We start from the raw sequence: 19,181 nt of genomic DNA, 5'->3' as shown, positions 1-19,181 counted from the left end.
AGAGGATGACTGAGTTTACGTAAACTGGATTGCTGTAGTCAGGCGGTGGCAGGCATTACTACTCTCTCTCAGCCCTTCGCTTTGTTCACATGGCAGGAAGTGGAGTTGTCTGGGATAATTTTTGAAAGACTGTGTCATATGGAAGAGGAATTATTAGGTTGTAGCTTATGAAATGGCCAATATTTAACCTTTTTAACCTAAAAAAGTGACATCTCTATGGTTCAACCTCATTCGCCCACGAAGAGGAAATTCCAGAGAAACCATTTGTATTTAGTTTTCAGAAAGAATTTTAGGATATGTTGGAAGTTTGCGTTTTGAATTTCTCCACTGACATCCTTGTCCGGTACAACTGTTAGTCTGAGAAGTATGCATTCCATTTTACTTTGTTGCTTTTTGTTCTCTTAACTGCTTCTAACTGTTTTGAGCTTCTTAAATCTCTTGTCATGGATAGAACGTGATTTTAAGGAGTTTTGCTTTGGGATGTGTGTGTCTGTGTGTAGAATATTGTACTTTAAAATTGCCCATATATCATTACAGCATCTATCAGATCATTCCCTAGTGCTGCATTGGAAATAGAGTATGATTTAGATTGAGTTTACGAATTTTTTAAATTCCTTTTGATTCTGGAATGGTACTTGAAAAAATAATCATAACATTTACCAGAGGTTCAGCACACTATCTGCTTCTAATGGAACTTCTGTCATTGCATTTAGGAAAAATTTGATGCACCCAAGAAAGGCTATTCTTGGGTGACCTATTCTGTAGAGTAGGAGTGACTTACTTGAGTTTAAGGTCTTTGCTCTCATTAGGGTGAGGGCATTGTGGAGGGAGTCTTCAATAAACTGATTAAAATTTTTAAAAAAAATTTCAATTACAATTGACATACAATATAATATTAGTCTCATGTGACAGCATTGTGATTAGACAGTTATATAACTTAGGAATTGATCACCCCAAGTCCAGTACCCATTTGACACCATATATAATTATTACACTGTTACTGGCCATAATTAAACTGATTTTCTAACACATGTGAAGGCCTTTTGACAGCTTTACTTTTTGTCATTGAAGCATAGACAGACCATTGACTTCTGTTTATTTGGTTTTGGGAGACTCAAACTTTTTTGTCTCTTGAATTTAATCATTGAGTCCTCCAAGTTCTTCTCATGCTTTCTAGCTCCATTCAGTTGGTCGTCTTTCTTTTTTCCCCCTTATAGTCTCTGAGTCATTTTGATCAAAGTACATGTTAGTGAAATCTCAAAAAAGCTCAATACCAAAACCTTTGTAACAGTTACACTCTCTTTGTTCAAAAACTGTCGTAAGATCCTTTAGGTTTAATAAAGAGATCCCGTCAGAATGACCCCTAGTTTTGTCTACACAGAGAGGTACCAGAATGGTGTTGAGTCTGAATCTGGTCCAACTCATGAATAACAAGTGCTGGGTTGAGGTCCTGATTTTTGTTTTTAGTATTTTCCCTTGTTCTTTTCCCTAAGTCTGAAACCATGAGAACTTGTATGGCCGCTTTATACAAACAAATAAACAAACAAGGAAACAAAGTTGGTCGCTTTTTTCAAAAGTTGTATCACAGTTGAATCTCTGTTATTTACCCTGATGTTATATCCATTCTCTCCAAAGAGTAATCTTGGGAGGTAATGGCAGTCTGATTGATGCCTCAGCTTTGTATGTATGCTACTCTTTCACATTGTATTGCCATGTGTTAATGTGTATGTTGTAATAATTAGGTAAACACAAGGGATCTTTGTTTTTGTTTTTCAGTAACAAATACTTTTAAGAAAACAGATGACTTCGTGACATCTAAAGCACCAGCTATCGACCTAGACCACAAATTTAGGTGCAAGGTTGTGGATTGTTTAAAATTTTTCCGCAAAGCCAAACTGTTGCACTATCACATGAAGTATTTCCACGGAATGGAGAAGTCTCCAGAGCCAGAGGAGAACCCAGGAAAGAGGCATGTCCAAACGAGAGGCTCTTCAGCTTCAGACAAGGCCAGCCAGGAAAGCCTGACCAGGAAGCGAGTCTCTGCCAGTTCCCCAAGTAAGTGTTTTCATTTTGTGTTGTGTCTATATCACAGAGGGTAGTTCTGCTGCTTGGGTCACAGTGCTTGCATTTCCGACACAGAAAGCAGGTATTAGGTTGGTCTGGTCCAGCTGAATCCCAAAAGACTGAAAATGACAAGTGATCCTCAGGAGTTCCATCATGGAGCTGTGGCCCTCCTGGAGGAAGCAGAGGTGCCTAACTGTTGTTCTTACCTCAGTGTCTTGCTCCTCAAGTTAACCTTGAGAACGTCGCTTAGCCTGTGAAGGCCTTGATACTCCCCGTAAAAAGTGGGGACAGTCAAGGAAAGAGAGCTCCTTCCAAAGCCAGCTCAGCTTGTGCTCAGAGCAGCATGGATGCAATCATCCATTGCCCATCCCGGCCAGCAGGACAAAAGGAACAAAAGAACTAAAAGGTGACATATGATTTTTTTATGAGGTCCAAATTTGAGTCTGATTTCAACATAATTGCAACTGAAGATGTTTCCCTGTAGCACTGTTTATTTTTCAGTTATAGTTGACATTCATTATTATTTTATATTAGTTTCAGGTGTACAGCATAGTTAGACATTTATATAATTTATGAAGTGACCCCACCCCAGTTAGTTTAGTACCCACCTGGCACTATACATAGTTTTTATAACATTATTGACTGTATTCCTATGCTTTGCTTTACATCCCTGTGACTATTTTGTAACTACCATTTTGTACTTCTTAATCTCTTCACCTTTTTCACCCAGCCCCCCAAACTCCCTCCTGTCTGGTAACCATCAGTTTGTTCTCTGTATCTGTTTCTGGGGGTTGTTTTTTGTTGTTGTTTGTTTTGTTCTTTAGATTCCACGTGTAAGTGAGAATATATGGTATTTGTCTTTCTCTGACTTAATTTCACTTAGTACAATACCCTATAAGTCCACCCATGTTGTTGCAAATGGTAAGATTTCATCCTTTTTATGACTGAGTAATACTCCATTGTAGATACGTATCATGTCTTCTTTATCCAATCTTCTATGATGGACACTTAGGTTATGTCCATATCTTGGCTATTGTAGACAATGCTGCAGTGAACATAGGGGTGCAGATATCTTTTCGTATTAGTGTTTTGGATTTCTTCAGATAAATACCCAGAAGTGGCATTACTGAGTCATAAGGTAGTTCTATTTTTAATTTTTTGAGTAACTGTTTTCCATAGTGGCTGCACCAATTTGCAATCCCACCAACAGTACAGTACTGTATATTTTACATAAAAACTACAATGGTGGTAGTAAGGGTTATGTTTTATTACAGATATCCTGTTTTGAAGATTTCTTCTGAAACTTATAGAAATTGAAAAATTACACATTTCTGGGGAACTGCAGAAGAATTAATGAGTTTCCTGTAAATTCTATGAGCTTCTCAGCGTCTTTTTACCTGAAATTGTAACATTATGATATATGTTGGAAGCTTCTAGCTTCTCCATTAAAATACACTAGTTATTAGATGGCATGTAGAACTCTGGGTCATCTGACAGCAGGTATAAAATCAGGTTTCAGGATGGTAGGTCAGGGCCATGCAGACTAAGGTGGTCTCTGACCCTGTGTGTGAAATAGACAAAAGTTGCCATTTGGTATAATTAATAAGCCTGGGTGATTGATTTTCTACTTTTATGTACTGTCCTCGGATCTCATACTAATATACAGTAAGTCCTCACTTAATGTCGTCGATAGATTCTGAGACTTTAAGTGAAAGGGTGTATAACAAAGCCAATTTTACCATAGGCTGATTGATCTAAAGAAGAGTTAAGTCCTGTTTCTGCCACTCACCAGCAGGTGCCTCGGTTATTATCATCTGTGTACTGGGGTCTAGACCCTCATCATGCTTCTGGCTATCAGTGAGAGCAAACAGCAGGGGGTTAAGATTCCACAGGCCCCAGCGCTGCAGAAGGCACCCCCCTGTTCCAGGCATCTCCCCTTGCTTTTCTCCCATCAAAGCCTCTGTCTGTTTCCTCATGGTTTTGCTGGTACTTGACTAATCCAATAACTAAATTTTTTAAGATTTGAAAGAATAAAACCAGCTCAGTCGCTCGCCTGTTTTCTTGGCATACCTAGGTTTCTCTTCAGATTTCTAAGAAAGCCTTTATCTTTTAGGAGTAGCATTTCAGACAGTTGTGGGGAGTTCAGTTGAGCACATATTTCAAAGTGAGACTCTGACACCAGGCAGCCTGTGTCCTGAACTTGACATTATGCTTAAGTAGAAGACAAAATATTATAGGATTTGTGCTGCTTGGGGATAATTACTGTAAAAAAAAAAAAAAAAGTACCCCTGTTATGCTGAGTGCTCTGATTATGGCAAATGGAAGCTTGGGTTCTGATGGATTTCTCAGATGGAGACTCCTGGCTCTTCTAGTCCATCAGGACCAGAAAACGCTCTGCAGAGATTTTTTTTTTTCCTGCCGATAACCTTGAGCAGGAGAAGCAGTCGTGATCTGAGAGTCTATAGAGCAAATCTTAGTAGCAGTCCTGCTCCTGTCTGCTTGTGATCTGAGCTCTTCACAGATCTCATTTCCTCATTTCTAAAGTGATGATGTCAGACTAGGCATTAACGAGACAAAGCCCTTTCACGTGGGGAGAAAAGCACATAAACAGATACAGTGAAAAGGGCTAAGTCTTATATTAGGGACACATAAAGTGCTGTCGGAACACAGATTCAGATTTTGCTGTAGAGCAAGGGTGGGGTGTTGAGAGGAGGAGGTGACATTTGAGTTAGGCCTGAAAGGGTGAGGGTAGGACCAGAAGGCAGGAGGATGGGGAAAGGTACCCTGTGCTGGGAACAAGCAGAGCAAAGGTTCAGGGGTATTGAGAGCAGCAAACTGGCATGATCGTCTGTCCCGAAGGTGCCCCTCTGACTCGGGCCTTCACGGGTTTCCTCTTCCCTCAGCTAGGCCTTCAGTCCCATAAGGGAATTTGGAAGGTCAATTTAGATTTGCTTTTCCAAATGAACTTTCTCAGAATATCAGAATGTATTTAATAAATTCTCTTCAGGGGCAAGTTTGGGCTTCCTTGGTATTTGGGTCTGATTCTGCATAAATGCGTTCAGTCCTGATTAGAGGTTTGGCCCAGAAAGAACATTCTAGGATCAACGGGAACCTCACCTGTGCTTCTTACCTGTTGTCACATCCATTTGGTTCATATTCTACCTCTGGATAAACCTTGACTTTAGGCCAGAATGAGCCCTGGGGCACCAAAGTGGGTACTTCTTTGTCGCCATCTGTACCTTTTCTTGTGGTACTAGACTGGCCTTCTCACAGGGATGTGCCCTCTGTCCCCTTAATGGGAAGAGAGCAGTATGAGCTTAATTAGGGTACAGATTACGATGCTAAAGTAGCTGCTTCAACAAGACAGGTTTATTTCCCTCTCGGTCCAGACTGCAAGCTCTTCACTTAAAGTCACAGAACCTCTGTACTGCGGCTGTGTGAGTTGTCTGAGGCCAGCCTTCTCATTGTCCCAGCAGGCCCGAGGTGTTGCTTTCCTCTGCATGGTCCATAATTGCTCACCACCTTGCCTGTCCTCCAGCTGCTGGGCAGGGAAAGGGAGAGCATGCCTCTTTTCGTAAGGGTATAACCTAGACTACCCCACCTCCCTTCTGTTCATATCCTGAACCTCTGTACTTGGCTATCCCTCAGTCAGGGGCAGCTGGGAACGTGTTCTCTTTTCCTGTGCATTAAGTGGAGAAATGGGTATTGGGAAAGGCATAGCAGTCTCTGCCATGAGCTAAAGCAAAAAAGAAAAAGAAAAGAAAATGCAGGGCTCGAGGGAGGGTTTATTGGCGAGTCCTTTTGGGCTGATGTGTGGGGTCGGGGACTTACGGGAGATGAGGCCAGGAAGGTGGACATGGTGACACGCTGTGTTAGGCCGTGCGCATCAATTCTCCGATGGGCAGTGAGAAGCTCAGGAGCATGGCGAGTCATCTCTGCCCCTCGTGCAGGTCAGACACGATCTGGTCTGCGCTTGCTCCAGCTCTGTGGCCGCGCTCTGTGGTGTACAAGCGGTTCGCCCACGGGGGAGGGGGATGTTACTGTTTCCTCTTCCCTCCTGGAAGCAGCAGGCTGGAGTGATGATCTGATGGAGAGATAGGGAGCAGGCTGTGCAGAGGGAGCAAGAAGGTATTTCTCTTGATGGGCGCCTGCAGCCTGACGAGAGGACAAGTGGCCATCCTGGGAAAGCCTGGCCCTCCTCAGGTGACAAGCTGTTCTCTGATCCAGAGGACTGGCAGGAAGTCGCTCTTGGTCCAACTGAGTCTGGGCATTTGGGATGAAGCCCTACAGCCAGGTACATGTTCTGTGGGTCGCGAAACAGTTGGCTAAGCTATTTGAAGAGAGAGCTGACAGCAGACCAACACCACTTCTGGGCAGAATGTCGCAAACAAGATAATAACAGATACTGTTTGAATACTTGCCAGGTGTTGGGCAGCGTGCCACGTTCTTTACTTGCAGGGTCTTATTTAATCCTTAAAACAAATGCTAGGAGACGAGTGCTATTGTTTCTACTCTAGATTGGAACTGAGGTGCAGATGAGATGGAGTCACCTGAAGCAATGTCTACATATTCAGCAGGTGGTGGAGCCACGGTTTGAATCTAGTTGTAGAGCCCATACTCTCACCTCTAGGCTCTGCTGTATTTAAGGGAAGGATACTCTGCCCCTGGGCCCTGGAGGGGGAAATAGGAATGCCTCCCTGCACGAGACTTCCTGTGCACCTGGGTAGTCTGAATGAGCGCTGCCTGTGGTCCCCTTGTCTGCCCCTGTTCCTCAGGGACGCACGTGGGTTACCTTAGTCCCTGATGGGCAATTCTCCCTGTGAGCTCTGCCACCTAAGGCCACATACGACTTCACAGTCTTCAGCCAGAAGCCAGGGTGAGCCTCTGAAGGCTTCTCTCTTCCCTTGCGTTCAGGGAACATGGGCTTCTATAGAACAACTGGAATATCTATTCTTTTTATCTTCATCGCTTACTCCTCTCATTGAAGCCTCAGGAGGGGCCTCTTTAAAGCTTAATATGGCCATGTTTCTGACCCACTGTAACACTTGGGATGCTTTTAGTTACACGTAACAGGAAACCCAATTTGAATTGACTCCACAATAAAGGGGAGTCCAGGGGAGGTACAACTCCAGGCCTGCTGATTGAGGACCCAGTGTCTCTCCCTCTCGCCTGCCACTGCGGTTTTCAGGTTGAATACCCTTGGGGCCATACATGGTAGCCAGTATCATTTAAGGCTCCGTGCTGCTTCCTTCAAACCTAACGAGAGTAAGAGCATACCCTTTTTATAAACATTGGACCAGAGTCCTAAGTTTGGGTCGGAATAGTCCATTCCTGTTCCTGCCTTCGGAACCAGTTGCCCCAGGCTCAGGCTGTCTAAGCCTGTCACTGTGACACACGGGGCATGGGATTACTCTTACTGGTTTACTGAGTGTGGAGTCAGTGCTGTCCAAACCCTTTAGATGCTGCACAGTGAGGTAGGGGTAGGAAAGGTTCTGGAGGTGTCCACCATGTCTACTCCCCCAGCAAGCACTACGTGAAAGGAGAAACGTGCCCCGCCAGGGAAGGGTGGTGGGGGCTGAGCTATAGAGCTGACCCATGCCCTGTGCTTGTTTCCTGTTACGGGGCTCACGACTTGGAGGCCCAAGGGTTCTGACAGGTCTCAGTTCTCCTTTTCTGTACACTCACTTATGTGATCTTGCAGATTCTCTGAATTGCACTTCTCCTCTATAAAGTGGTAATGAGGGTAAAGTATTTGTATTTTATGCAAAATTGAAGTTTACCAGTTTGAAGTTGTGAATTATAAAAAGTTTTATGTACAAAATCTGAATTAATGCAGACCCCAAGAAATTGAGAAAATTCATCAACTACATGATTTGAAAGTTGGTAGGCCAATGAGAGTGTGTTCATTATACCTTTATTTTATGAGAATATTAATCACAAATTATGTGAATTTGAATAATGTGGGGTCTTCAGGAATCCCTTATATGGAATGAACTGCCCCATCCTTCTCTTACTGCCTGTTGTTCCCTAAAGGATGTGATGCTGTATTATAAAATGTGAAATGCAAAAAAGATTGTTTTTAGAGAAGCCCAAAGGCACTCCCATACTTAGGTGCCAGTGGAGTCTGCCCTCGCTTTGGCAGTTTAGACCTTACATCTTCACCTTGATCTCAGGGATCCAGGACCTAGGTGACACCTTTTCTTCAGCCCGTTCTGCTACTGACTGGGTTACTGCTGTTCACATTTCACTGAACTAATGCATATGGTTACTTTAGTTTAGAGGCTCTCAAGACCTGAATTCACAAATTAAGAACTGGATTGGGCAACAGTTTCTGTAGGTGTGTGGGTGAAGGTACATCAAATCCTATTACTCCTTTACTCAGATCCTTCGAGAAGCCCCCTAAGTCACTCATGGTAGAGGCCAACTTCCTTATAAGGTCCTGCGTGATCTGCCTCTAGCCCACATCATCATCTTTCCCTCTACCTAATTCTAATTTCAATTCCAATGCAGACATACAGGCCTCCTTGCTACTTACTGATTTCAAGTTCCAACTGTTCATTGTTAATATATGGGAAAGCAATGGACTTTTGTATATTAACCTTATATCTTGTAACCCTGCTATAACTACTGTTAGTTCCAATTTTTGTTTTTGTGTGAATTCTTTGGGGTTTACCACATAGCCAGTTATGTCTATGCAAACAGCTTTATTTCTTCCTTTTCCAGTCTGTATTTTATTGTACTAGCTAGGATGTTTAGTATGATGTTGAGCAGGGACAAAAAGTTTGGATGGGGGTATCAATAACTTAAGGAGTTTTGCTGTGGAGAGTAGCAGAGAATGAAGTTGTGGTATTTGGAAGGTTTGAATTGGTCCTTTTTCATGGGTAATTTTATGTTTTGTGAATTGTACCTAAATTAAAAAGGGAAAAAAAAAAGAGTTAAAAAAAATCCTGACACCCAGGTCACACCTGAAGCCAATTAAATCAGAATCTCTGGGGGTGGGACCTGGGCATTCACTTTTTAAAAGTCTCCCCCAGTGATTGCAGTATGTGATACACCAGTATTGAGAAGCATTGATCTAAGTAAGGTCAGTAAACTTTTTCTGTAAAGGGTCAGACAATGAATATTCAGCTTTGAGAGCCACAAGGTCTCTGTCTTCACTACTCAGATCTGCTGTTGAAGCATGACAGCAGCCATAGTCAGCATATAATGAATGAGCGTGGTGTGTTTCAGTAAAATTCAGGCACAATAACAGGCGGTGGCCAGAATTTGCTGACTCCAGGTCTGAAGGCTAAATGATGGAGGAGGGGATCCAGAGCCGTGAGGTGGGTGGAAGGTGACCTCCCAGGCAGAACAGACCCGGAACTCTGTTCTACCACCTATTTTCATTCATCATGTTGGACATGCTTACTTAGTTAACAGTAAATACCCAGAGTAGAAAACAAAGCGTTAGAATGCCAATACTTATACTTGTATTTATTTCTAGCTGCAAAAGACAAGGAAAAGAATAAAGAGAAGAAATTCAAAGAGTTTGTGAGAGTGAAGCCAAAGAAGAAAAAGAAAAAGAAAAAGAAAACCAAACCTGGTAATGTTTCCCTTGGGTTTCCTTACCATGCATGGGTGGGCCACGGGGTTGCTTTCTCCCCAGGCCTGGCCTCCCGGCCTGCACTGAGGAGAGGAAGGGCCAGCAGCCCTTTAATGGAGCTTGTGGGCTCAGCCGAGCATGGGCCCTGGCAGGGGAGGAGCCCACTCACCCCGGAGTTACAAGGCCACTGGCGTTTAGAGAAGCCCTCCCTTGGGCTGCACTGGCCAGTGTGCCCTGTCACAGGGCAGTGCGTGTGACAGCCTCGTAGTAGCAGAGGATAGGGCTGTGTGTACAGACGTAACCCAAACACATGTCTGAACCCTTTGAGGAAAGGATGCACTTCTTGAAAAGAATATGTCTAGCCCTCACAGAAATGTTGGGTTTTTAAGAAAATCAGTGTTTCAACCTTTCAAATGTGGCTAAAGGGACACCACATTTTATTCTCAGTGTATCTGTGGCTTAGAAGAACAGTCTTACCAGAAAAGGGGGAAGAAAGGTGATGATGAGGAGGAATCTTTTGGTTTTGAGGTGCTCAGAGGTAGCCAGAGGAGTTAATCCCTAAATCGCTCCTCCACACCCCTTTGTACTGGAATTGCGCTCAAACCTTTGAGCTGTTTGAACAGTGGAGCTGTTGGTTGGATGGGATTGATTCTGGAATGCCCTGATGATGTCTGGGGGTGCTAATGCCTTCCTGATCCTGTTCTTCCAGAATGCCCCTGCAGCGAGGAGATCAGTGACACCTCCCAGGAACCCTCTCCACCCAAAGCATTTGCTGTCACCAGGTGTGCGTCTTCACACAAGCCCGGGGTCCATATGAGCCCACAGCTCCATGGCTCAGAATCCGGAAACCACAAAGGGAAAGTGAAAGTATCTGGTAAGGAGGCCCTGCTGGCTTGATCATTTCCATCGCACTGCAGTCAGAGAAGGCTGGGTTTATGTGGGTACTGCAATCTACTCCCTAGGCTCTCTGCAAGCATAATCTGTTATATTTTTAAAATAAGAAGTACATTACATGAAACAAGGGCCATTCTGTACCTTCTCTGAACTTCCCTTTCCAACTTTGCTCTTAGTTGAATGCCTTTTAGGGACCTCCAAGCCAGTGCGTCCGTAACCAAATCCATTATCCCCATCCCCTTGCACCCCTGCCCTCGCTTTCCTCCATTTCTTGTCTGATGGCCTCTGCGTCTGACCTGGTTGCTCAGGGAAATCTGAGTCAACCTTGAAGCTACACCTTCTCTAGCAACTTACAGGGTGATTGTGAATTTAAAAGGAATTAATAAACGTAGAAAATACTTAGAACAGTATCTGGTCTAGAGTAAGTGATCAATGAAGGTGAGCTGTAACTGACTAATCAGATTCTAGTTCTCATTACCCCTGGAATCTGCTCCTTCTTCACTCCCCACCATCTACAGAGTTTTAAAGGTGACTCTGGATACAGACCTGACTGTAAGCCAGGTCCTGGTTGGTTGGCTGGGATGAGGTTGAAGAACATATGAGAGTCCTGAGGGATGATGACATGTATGTTCGTGAGGAGTTGCAGCTTTTGAGACGAAGAGCTCTGTGACCTTGAGCAGCCACTTACCTTGAGCTTCTCAGTAAAATGAGGAAGTGGAGCTAGGCAGCACATATTGTTTGGGCTGTTACTAGATGACAGGCCCTAGGAACAGATTGGAGTCTCCATTTCCCAGCTCTGAAAGTTCATAGAGTAAGTCTGTAAGGTCATTTCCACTGTTGGCAATCTAGGAGTTTAAAAATCTTATAACAGAATTTAAAATAGTGACTGTTGTTTTCCCTTTCTTCCCAGAGGAGGATAATCTGAGTGAGTCCTCTTCCGAGAGCTTTCTTTGGAGCGATGAGGAGTACGGGCAGGACGTCGATGTGACCACCAACCCAGACGAGGAACTTGATGGGGACGACCGCTATGATTTTGAAGTGGTCCGCTGCATCTGCGAGGTTCAGGAGGAAAATGACTTCATGATTCAGGTAGGTAGAGCTTCCAGGAGACAGGTATAGAGAAGCACAAGTTGGTCCTTGGAGGGAATTTCGAGGGACTGCAGTTTGAGGCCTGCAAAAATAACAGGTCACGTCAGAAGCCCCAGATAGGCAGTGTTATCAGCAGTACATGGAGTTTTGCTTTTTTGGTTCAGCTTCCTCTGAATCTCAGGCTGGTGTCAATAGCCTGTTAATAGAAGAAGAGTGGACTTGAGGGATCACTGAGTCTACACCTCTCGTTCTCTGCTTGGGGCGGTGGGGACCCGTAACTGGGAAGAGCCTTGCCTGTGGTCACACAGTGAGGAAGGAGTTGAATAGCAGCGCCCCGAATCTCTGGCAGTTTAATCTTCCTGCAGACCCATACCTTCTCTCTGAGGGGAATTTTCTTTATGGCCTAAAGACATGGAGGCCAGTTTTATAACCTGTCTGTTTCTTGTTTTTTATTTTGCTGACACTTGTATCTATCATTTCCATCTCTGGAATGTGCCTGTGGGGTGGGCCTCCCTGTCTGCTTGCCTCTGGCCCTTCTCTTGCTCTTAATCACAGTTCTGGTGGAGGTGGCTCCTCTCTGGCTGACTGCCAGGGCTGTCAGAAATACCCTCCGTGTCTTGGCAGCTGCCTGATTGTCCAGAGAAGCAGAGTTTTTTAGTAAATCCTGGTTATACTGGTTAGGCTTTTTGGGGAGTGTCTTTCCTTTTGAATCGCCTTCATGATAACCTCTGGGAATTCTGGGTACATACATGAATGGTCTCAAATACTACCTGATATGATGACCCTGAGGATGCCTAGGTCAGTAGTTTTCAAACATTTTCAGCATCAGAACCCCCTTTCCTCTTTCACAGAAAGAGGAACTGGACTCTCACAGAAACCCAAAATGTATAACTGGGGAAAGCGGTAGTTTTGAAAGTTCCAAATGGATAATCTGCACTTTGAAGTTCAGAAGTACGAGTGGTGGGCCTGTCCCATGAGGTCGGATGCGCAGCCACGGTTGTGATAGTTGACGACTTGGCGCATTTCAATCGCTTAGTTGTTTTTCTTTTTTTGTGAGATAAGCCTGATGCACGTGGCCTTTGTATGGGTGACTTTTCCTAAGCAGCATGCTGTGTAGTCACTGTGATTAATCAGGATGCGAGGAAAAGCTTTGTTCCAAGGACAACGTAATACTGAGCTAGCCTAGCAGTGCACAATTATAACATTAAGCTTGGAACACGTTTCCCTGTGCATTTTAAAAGGATGTTACAGATTGTTAGTTTTTATCCTGCCTCTGGATGTGTGCTTTGTTCCAGGACTTGGAAGCCTGATTTGGTCCTCGTTTGTCCCTAGACATCTTTAGTGAGTGAGTAATGGAGGCAGCTCTGCCAAGGCTATTCTGGCTAATTAGCATGAGACCCAGTGCTGACCCGCTGTGGTCCTTTCTCTGTTGACTTTTCTATAAGTAGCAGGGATTGCAGGGTGTTTGGGGGGTAGAGCTTGGTGTGCCATTCTGTGCTATATAAAGAAACGAAGTCAGGAGCTAGTGAGGCCACACCAGCTGTCACATGGCAGAGTCAGGAACTGAGCTCCATCTCCTGCTTCCCAGAGCCATCCCCTCAGCTCAGCTCACACTGTGCCTTCCTATCTGGCATCGTGGTGATGAGCTCACTTCAGGACTTGTTGTGTTGTGTTGTAGGCTTTTCCTGCCTGCTGTCCAGCTGGCATTGTGTTACAGCGGGACAGGTTCTTACTTTTCCCGATCATTATGAGCAATGTACGTTTTCTACTGAGTAACTTTTAGCAAAAGGCATAAATTTAGAAGGAGCTAACACATTTAAAACTTTTTCAATTTATTCATCGTCTAGTGTTAAATGTATTCATCATCTAGGAAGGGTCAAATAATCTTTTCTTAAAATAAATTTTTAACTTTGATAATTTGTACAACCCTAGAATACATTGAAAGTTTGTTTTCTAGAAGATACGTGCATTGATTTTAATTGCTCCAGGGCAAACTTTTTCTTGAAGGACCAGATAATAAATCTTTTAGGCCTTGAGGGCCATACGGTCTCTGTCCTAACTACTCAACTCTGCCCCAAGCAGCTGTCAGCAATATGTAAAATGAATGAGCATGCGTGAGCATGTTCACATAATACTTTATTTATAAAAACAGGACTCCAGCTGATTTGTGGGCTGTAGTTTGCTGGACATTGCCCTAGGCCAACAAATATATATTAGGTGCCAAACCCCAGTAAAGATTGGGTACCAGTTTTAACAAGGAGCCCATTTAAAAAGTGTTGTTTGTTTTGAAATTCATATTGTTTATTTGTTGCTAGCGAATGTATTCACATAGTTCAAAGTCTAAAAAGTAAACATAGGTATACAGAGCAAAGCAGCCCCCTCACCTGTGTCCCTCAACTACCCTGCCCTGTAGGCAGCCTCATCACCTTTTTGTATATCATTCCAGAAACATTCTGTGGCTACACAAGCATTAACAAATATATTCTCTCCATTTTTCCTCCCTTTTTTTTCACAAAGTATATATATATATATATATCATTTTTAAGTGTATGTGGAATTAAGTGAATTGGCATTGAGTACATTCATATTGCTATGCAACCATATTTCTTTTTAAACACAAATGTTATATGTAGTATTTTCAATATCTTTATTTGAAGACCATTCCATTTTCAAACATAAAAAAGCTTCCTCATTTTTTGTTTTTTATGGCTGCATAATGAATGGATGGATGGTCATTTATTTAACCCTTCCTCTGTTGATGGACATTTGGATTGTTTCTTATCTTAAAAGTGATGTAATGAATAATTTTCTGTAAGTATACCTGTGGGACCAAGTTTTGGAAGTGGAATTCCTGGGCTAAAGGATATGTGCATTTATAATTTTGACAAATACTACTATTTGTCATAGTATGATGTAAAGCCTCCCCCCGGAGGCAGAACCAAAGAACAGTCTCACCAGCACCCTTATAAGTACAAGGTACTGTTGAACTTTTTTATCTTGGCTTTTCAGAGAAGTGGGAAAAAACAGTTTATTAGTATAGCCATTTCATGATTTATTTTTAAATAAACTTTTAAAAAATTTCATAATTGTAGCATTGGAAAATGCAGAAAATCACAAAAAAGAAAGCAAGAATTGCCCAGATTATTTTTGCCTTGGGATAACCAGTTAATACGTATTTTGGAATACACACATACACATGCATATACCAGGGGTGCCCAAAAATGCGTACACATGACTTGTGTTCATCTTTTGTTATTGGTATATATCGAGTATTACAATTTTAATACAAGTTTTTCCTTTCTTAAAATGTGTATACATTTTTTTGGCACCCTCTGTATAAATGAAAATTATGCTCTATAAACAGTTTTTCATGAGAATAACACTTTCGTGGTGAAAGTAGTAAATGTTTGTTAGAAAAACTTCAGGCAGTACATAATGGTAAAAAGAACTGATTGATGTTTACATGTAATCCCCGAATACTGTGTATGTGTTTATTAGTCTCGTTTTATTTCACATTAATTTATATTAATTCAGGTTGTTGTACATTAATTTATTCTTTGGATGGTTCATTTGAACATCTTTTTATTTAAGAATTAGGTTTTTTCCTTTGACTTGTCTGTTCATGTCCTTTTTCATTTTTTTGTTGAATGGTTGGTGATTTTACTAATTTGAATAAGCTTTTTGTAGTATCTTTTTGTATTTCTAACTGAGAATAGTTAGAAATATTTATACCCACTTTGTCACCTCTATTTTGACTTGCCTTACAGATTTTTTTGTTTTTGTGAGGTCAAGTATATTAACTTTTCTTCAGTGGCTTCTGAAATTTGAATAATAGTTGCTTCCTCATTGGAAGTTCATAAAAGTTTATAGAACGGTTAATTAAAAGAATTTTCTCTCGGTTTCTTCTGGTACTTTTGAGGTTTGTTTTTTCTTTTTTAACCATATGAATATTTGAGCCACCTGGAATTTATCCTGGTATAAGGTGAGGCCTATGACTACCCAGTTGTCCCAACATTATGCCCCACCAGTTCCACCTTTATTTACTCTTTCTGTATGTATTTGGATCTTTTCTGGATTCTCTCTTCTTTTCCGTCGATCCATCTGTCCATATATTTGCTTGTATAATTCTATTTTAATTACTGTATCTTTATAATATTTTTAAAATACCTTGTAGGGCTGGTACCCTCTTCTTTTTTATATATTTTCTGGCTATTAATTTTAAAATCAGCTTTTATCTAGTTCCAAAGCTATTCATTTATTATTTTATTGGCACTGCATTATTTTTATAGATTAACCCAAGGAGAAATGACATCCTTATGATAATGACTCTTGCTGTTCAGGAATAAAGTACAACTCACCATTGACTTAATAAGTCTCTGTGTCCTCGAAATAGTATTTTAAAACTTTTTAAAACTCTTCATAGAGATCTTGCATGTTTTATTCCTAGATATTTTATCTTAGATGTTTTATTCTTAGATAGTCTTAGATTTATTCTTATTTTATTTTTTCTGTTATTATTCTTGTTCATTTCTAAATTTAAACTTTTAAAAAATGAGTAATGTATTTTAGCCAGACCCACATGAAAAAAGTTATTCTGAAATTTTCAACTTGGCTGTATTTGATTCAATTGTGGTGAATCCTAGTTCTTTTTTCTTTTTTTGAACTGCTTCCTCCAGATATCTTTCTTTCTTTTTTTTTTTCAATTAAAGTTTATTGGGATGACAATTGTTAGTAAAGTTACATAGATTTCAGGTGTACAATTCTGTATTACATCATCTATAAATCCCATTGTGTGTTCACCACCCAGAGTCAGTTCTCCTTCCATCACCATATATTTGGAATCCTAGTTCTTAAGACACTTACAAAGTCATTGCTGAGAGAGACTTTCATTCTTATTATTAGTCTGTGTTTTTTGTGTGCTATTAACAGCTTTTGTTGTCGGGCACTCTTTACTTTCCCTCTGAACAAGCCTTAGTGTCCTCATTGGAAATTGAAGACTCTGGACCTGATCGTCATCTGAAGCCTCTCTTCCAGCTCTGCCCTGTTGACTCTGATATGATCAGCTTTCTAGAGGGTTTCTGTCTGCCCACGACAGACCTCTTGATGACGGGGACTGCTGACTCCAAGTGGCTGAAGACTTGCTGAGCTTTGGCCTTTTAGTCCCTTGTGTCCAGGCTGGTGGTCGACCCATAAGGCCATGTCAGGAAGCTCACTGTCCACCTTCCAGAGCTATGCTTTTGGTTGGGTACAAAGATTTAGGGTCATGTTTTTGAATTGCTTCAAGTACCTTAGTATCCGTGTTGGTATTTGTTTTTTCCTTTTCATTTCCTCCTCTGGACCTTTAGCTCTCAGGCTTGCTTACTGTCCTCAGGTCTCCCAAGACTGCCCGCATTGTCTGTCCCTTTCTTTCCTTCTGTGCCTCCTGTCCCTCCTTCTCCTTCCTCTCCCATTGCCCAGGGAAGGCAGTGGAGTCTAGGAGTTAAAAGAACTAGCTTTGCAAGTTGCCTGGCTTGTGTTCTGATTCACTGTTGCTTCTCTTCCGCTGTGTGACCTTTGGTAAGGTTTAGAGAGAATAAATGCGAAGTGCCAGCCCATGGTTATTCCAGGAGGCATCAAAGTGAATTAGCTTGCCCATTGGTAGTAGTAGTAATAGGCTCTTAATACATTAAAGCTGTTTTCTGGGCTCTGAGATAGGAGCTGCTGTACATGACCCATTGATTCCTCATAAACAGCCCCATGTGGTTGGTCGGTAGGACTAGTATCCCATTTTGCAGATGGGGAAACTGAAGCCCAGGGTGGAGAAGTGACCTGTGCAAGGTCACTTAGCTAATGAATGAATGAGCCATAATTCAAACTCAGGTTTTTGTCATTCCCTGTTAACCTTCCATTAAGGACTTGAACAGTTTTTGTCTGTCCTCATAAAGTGATCAGAACAACGAAAGCCTATAGAAATGGAAACGAAAATTGTCATTTTTCTGAGACCAGCACTGTTTAAATGTTCTTCATCTGTGCTGTTCAGTACAGTAGCCACTAGCCTTATGTAGTTATTGAGCACTTAAGATGTGGCTGGTGGAACTAAGGAACTGAATGTTAACTTAATTTGTTAATGTAAATAAATACAAAGAGCCACAGGTGGCCAGTGGCTTCCATACGCTGGCTCAGTTCTAGATGAGTGGTTGCAGCCAGTTCCTGTGGAAGTCAGTTGGGGGTGCTCACCCTCCCCTCTCCTTCTACATCCCCCTGTCCCCTTCCCCCACAGGTGGGTCTTATTTTTGGACGGAGGATACCTTCTGAGTTTAATTTTTATTGCTTCTTTAATTCTGACAGTGTGAAGAGTGCCAGTGCTGGCAGCATGGGGTCTGCATGGGATTACTGGAAGAAAATGTGCCTGAGAAATACACCTGTTATGTTTGCCAAGACCCTCCAGGTAGAGATTTCTAGAGTCAGGGATCTTAACAGTATGTAGCCTTTTCCTGAGCACAGCTGCCTGTGAAGTAGCCTAAGTGTCTGTGGTCTTGAGACTCGTTTCTTCAGCATCGGCTAGACTCTGACAACTCGTCGCCTTTGTCACTCACTCACCTGGTGGCCAGCTGTCCTGAACTTAGCAGTAAGAGGCCATGTGTGAAGAGGTTCACCTAGTGGAAGACCTAGCCTTGAACTAGAATTTTAAAATTTTTATTGTGGTAAAAATCATGTAACATAAGATCTACCCTCTTTACAGATTTTTAAGTGTATGGTACAGTGATTTTTAAGTGTATGGTACAGTATCGTTTGTAAACTAAGCACTGTTGTACAGTAGATCTCTAGAACTTTTTCATCTTGCATGACTGAGCCTCTGTAAAAACTATGGAACACTACAAATGTGCGTCTCATCCTTGTGTAGGGGCCATGCTAATCTTCTCTGTATCACTCCAGTTTCACAATATGTGCTGCCCAAGCAGCACCTTTTCCTTTGCTTGGCAGATCATGAGGATGTATGTGGGCTCTGTCCTTGGCTTTTTGAGGCTGTTGGAGGGTTAGAAACCTGCCGCTGCTCCCTCTGGTGGCATCGCCCTTCATTGCTTCATTGCCACTAGGAAGGGAGATACGCTCTTGAAGGTACAGGAAAGGTGTGGTTTCAAAGAGCTGGTCTGCCACCCGGAGCAGTGAATTAATTCTGTAGCAGAATCAGTTAGTTTCATTGTTCCATGGCCACAGGGCTAGCCTGTGGCTCTTGGGTGCCCCTTTCCAGAAGTCTGAGGGGTGGATAATAAATCTGTGGTTCTTGTCTTGCTGTCAATAGGATGGTGACATCTCCCTTTACCACTTGTAAGGTCTCCCCTCAGCTCCATTCCCATGATCCCCGTACAGTTAGATAGTTCTTGAGAGCCTCTGCTTCTGTTATTCCTTTTAGTGCTCTGAGGGGCCTGGTCGGAGCTCCTGTTCCCGTTTTTGCTTATGAGAAAGAAATTGACTCTCAGGGATATGAATGACTTTTCTAATCTCATAAAGCAAATTGGAATTAGAACTGGCTTGTGGGGCCACATTTCTTGATTTTGCTGGTTGTGTATGG

General features: G+C 42.3%; 1 protein-coding gene and 1 non-coding gene across 9 annotated transcripts in view; one reads left to right on the top strand and one right to left on the bottom strand.

Annotated features, from left to right (window-relative positions):
• The window catches only part of PHF20 (PHD finger protein 20), a 116,279-nt gene that overhangs the window by 83,081 nt on the left and 14,017 nt on the right, over positions 1-19,181 (top strand). For all 8 annotated transcript variants that reach the window (XM_074317600.2, XM_019733064.3, XM_019733056.3 and 5 more), the window contains 5 exons: positions 1,777-2,055; positions 9,548-9,646; positions 10,356-10,520; positions 11,451-11,629; positions 17,957-18,056. In XM_074317600.2, coding sequence (XP_074173701.2) covers positions 1,777-2,055; positions 9,548-9,646; positions 10,356-10,520; positions 11,451-11,629; positions 17,957-18,056 — 822 coding nt within the window. The remainder of the gene's footprint in view (positions 1-1,776; positions 2,056-9,547; positions 9,647-10,355; positions 10,521-11,450; positions 11,630-17,956; positions 18,057-19,181) is intronic.
• Positions 18,470-18,573, bottom strand: LOC141568332 (U6 spliceosomal RNA). Its single transcript, XR_012491483.1, has one exon. It is a non-coding gene; the product is annotated as a U6 spliceosomal RNA (small nuclear RNA).

Source organism: Rhinolophus sinicus, chromosome 13 (genome assembly GCF_057876585.1).
Source record: "Rhinolophus sinicus isolate RSI-liver-muscle chromosome 13, RSI-T2T, whole genome shotgun sequence".
Taxonomy (NCBI): Eukaryota; Metazoa; Chordata; class Mammalia; order Chiroptera; family Rhinolophidae; genus Rhinolophus; species Rhinolophus sinicus.
This window is presented reverse-complemented; position numbering and strand designations above follow the sequence as displayed.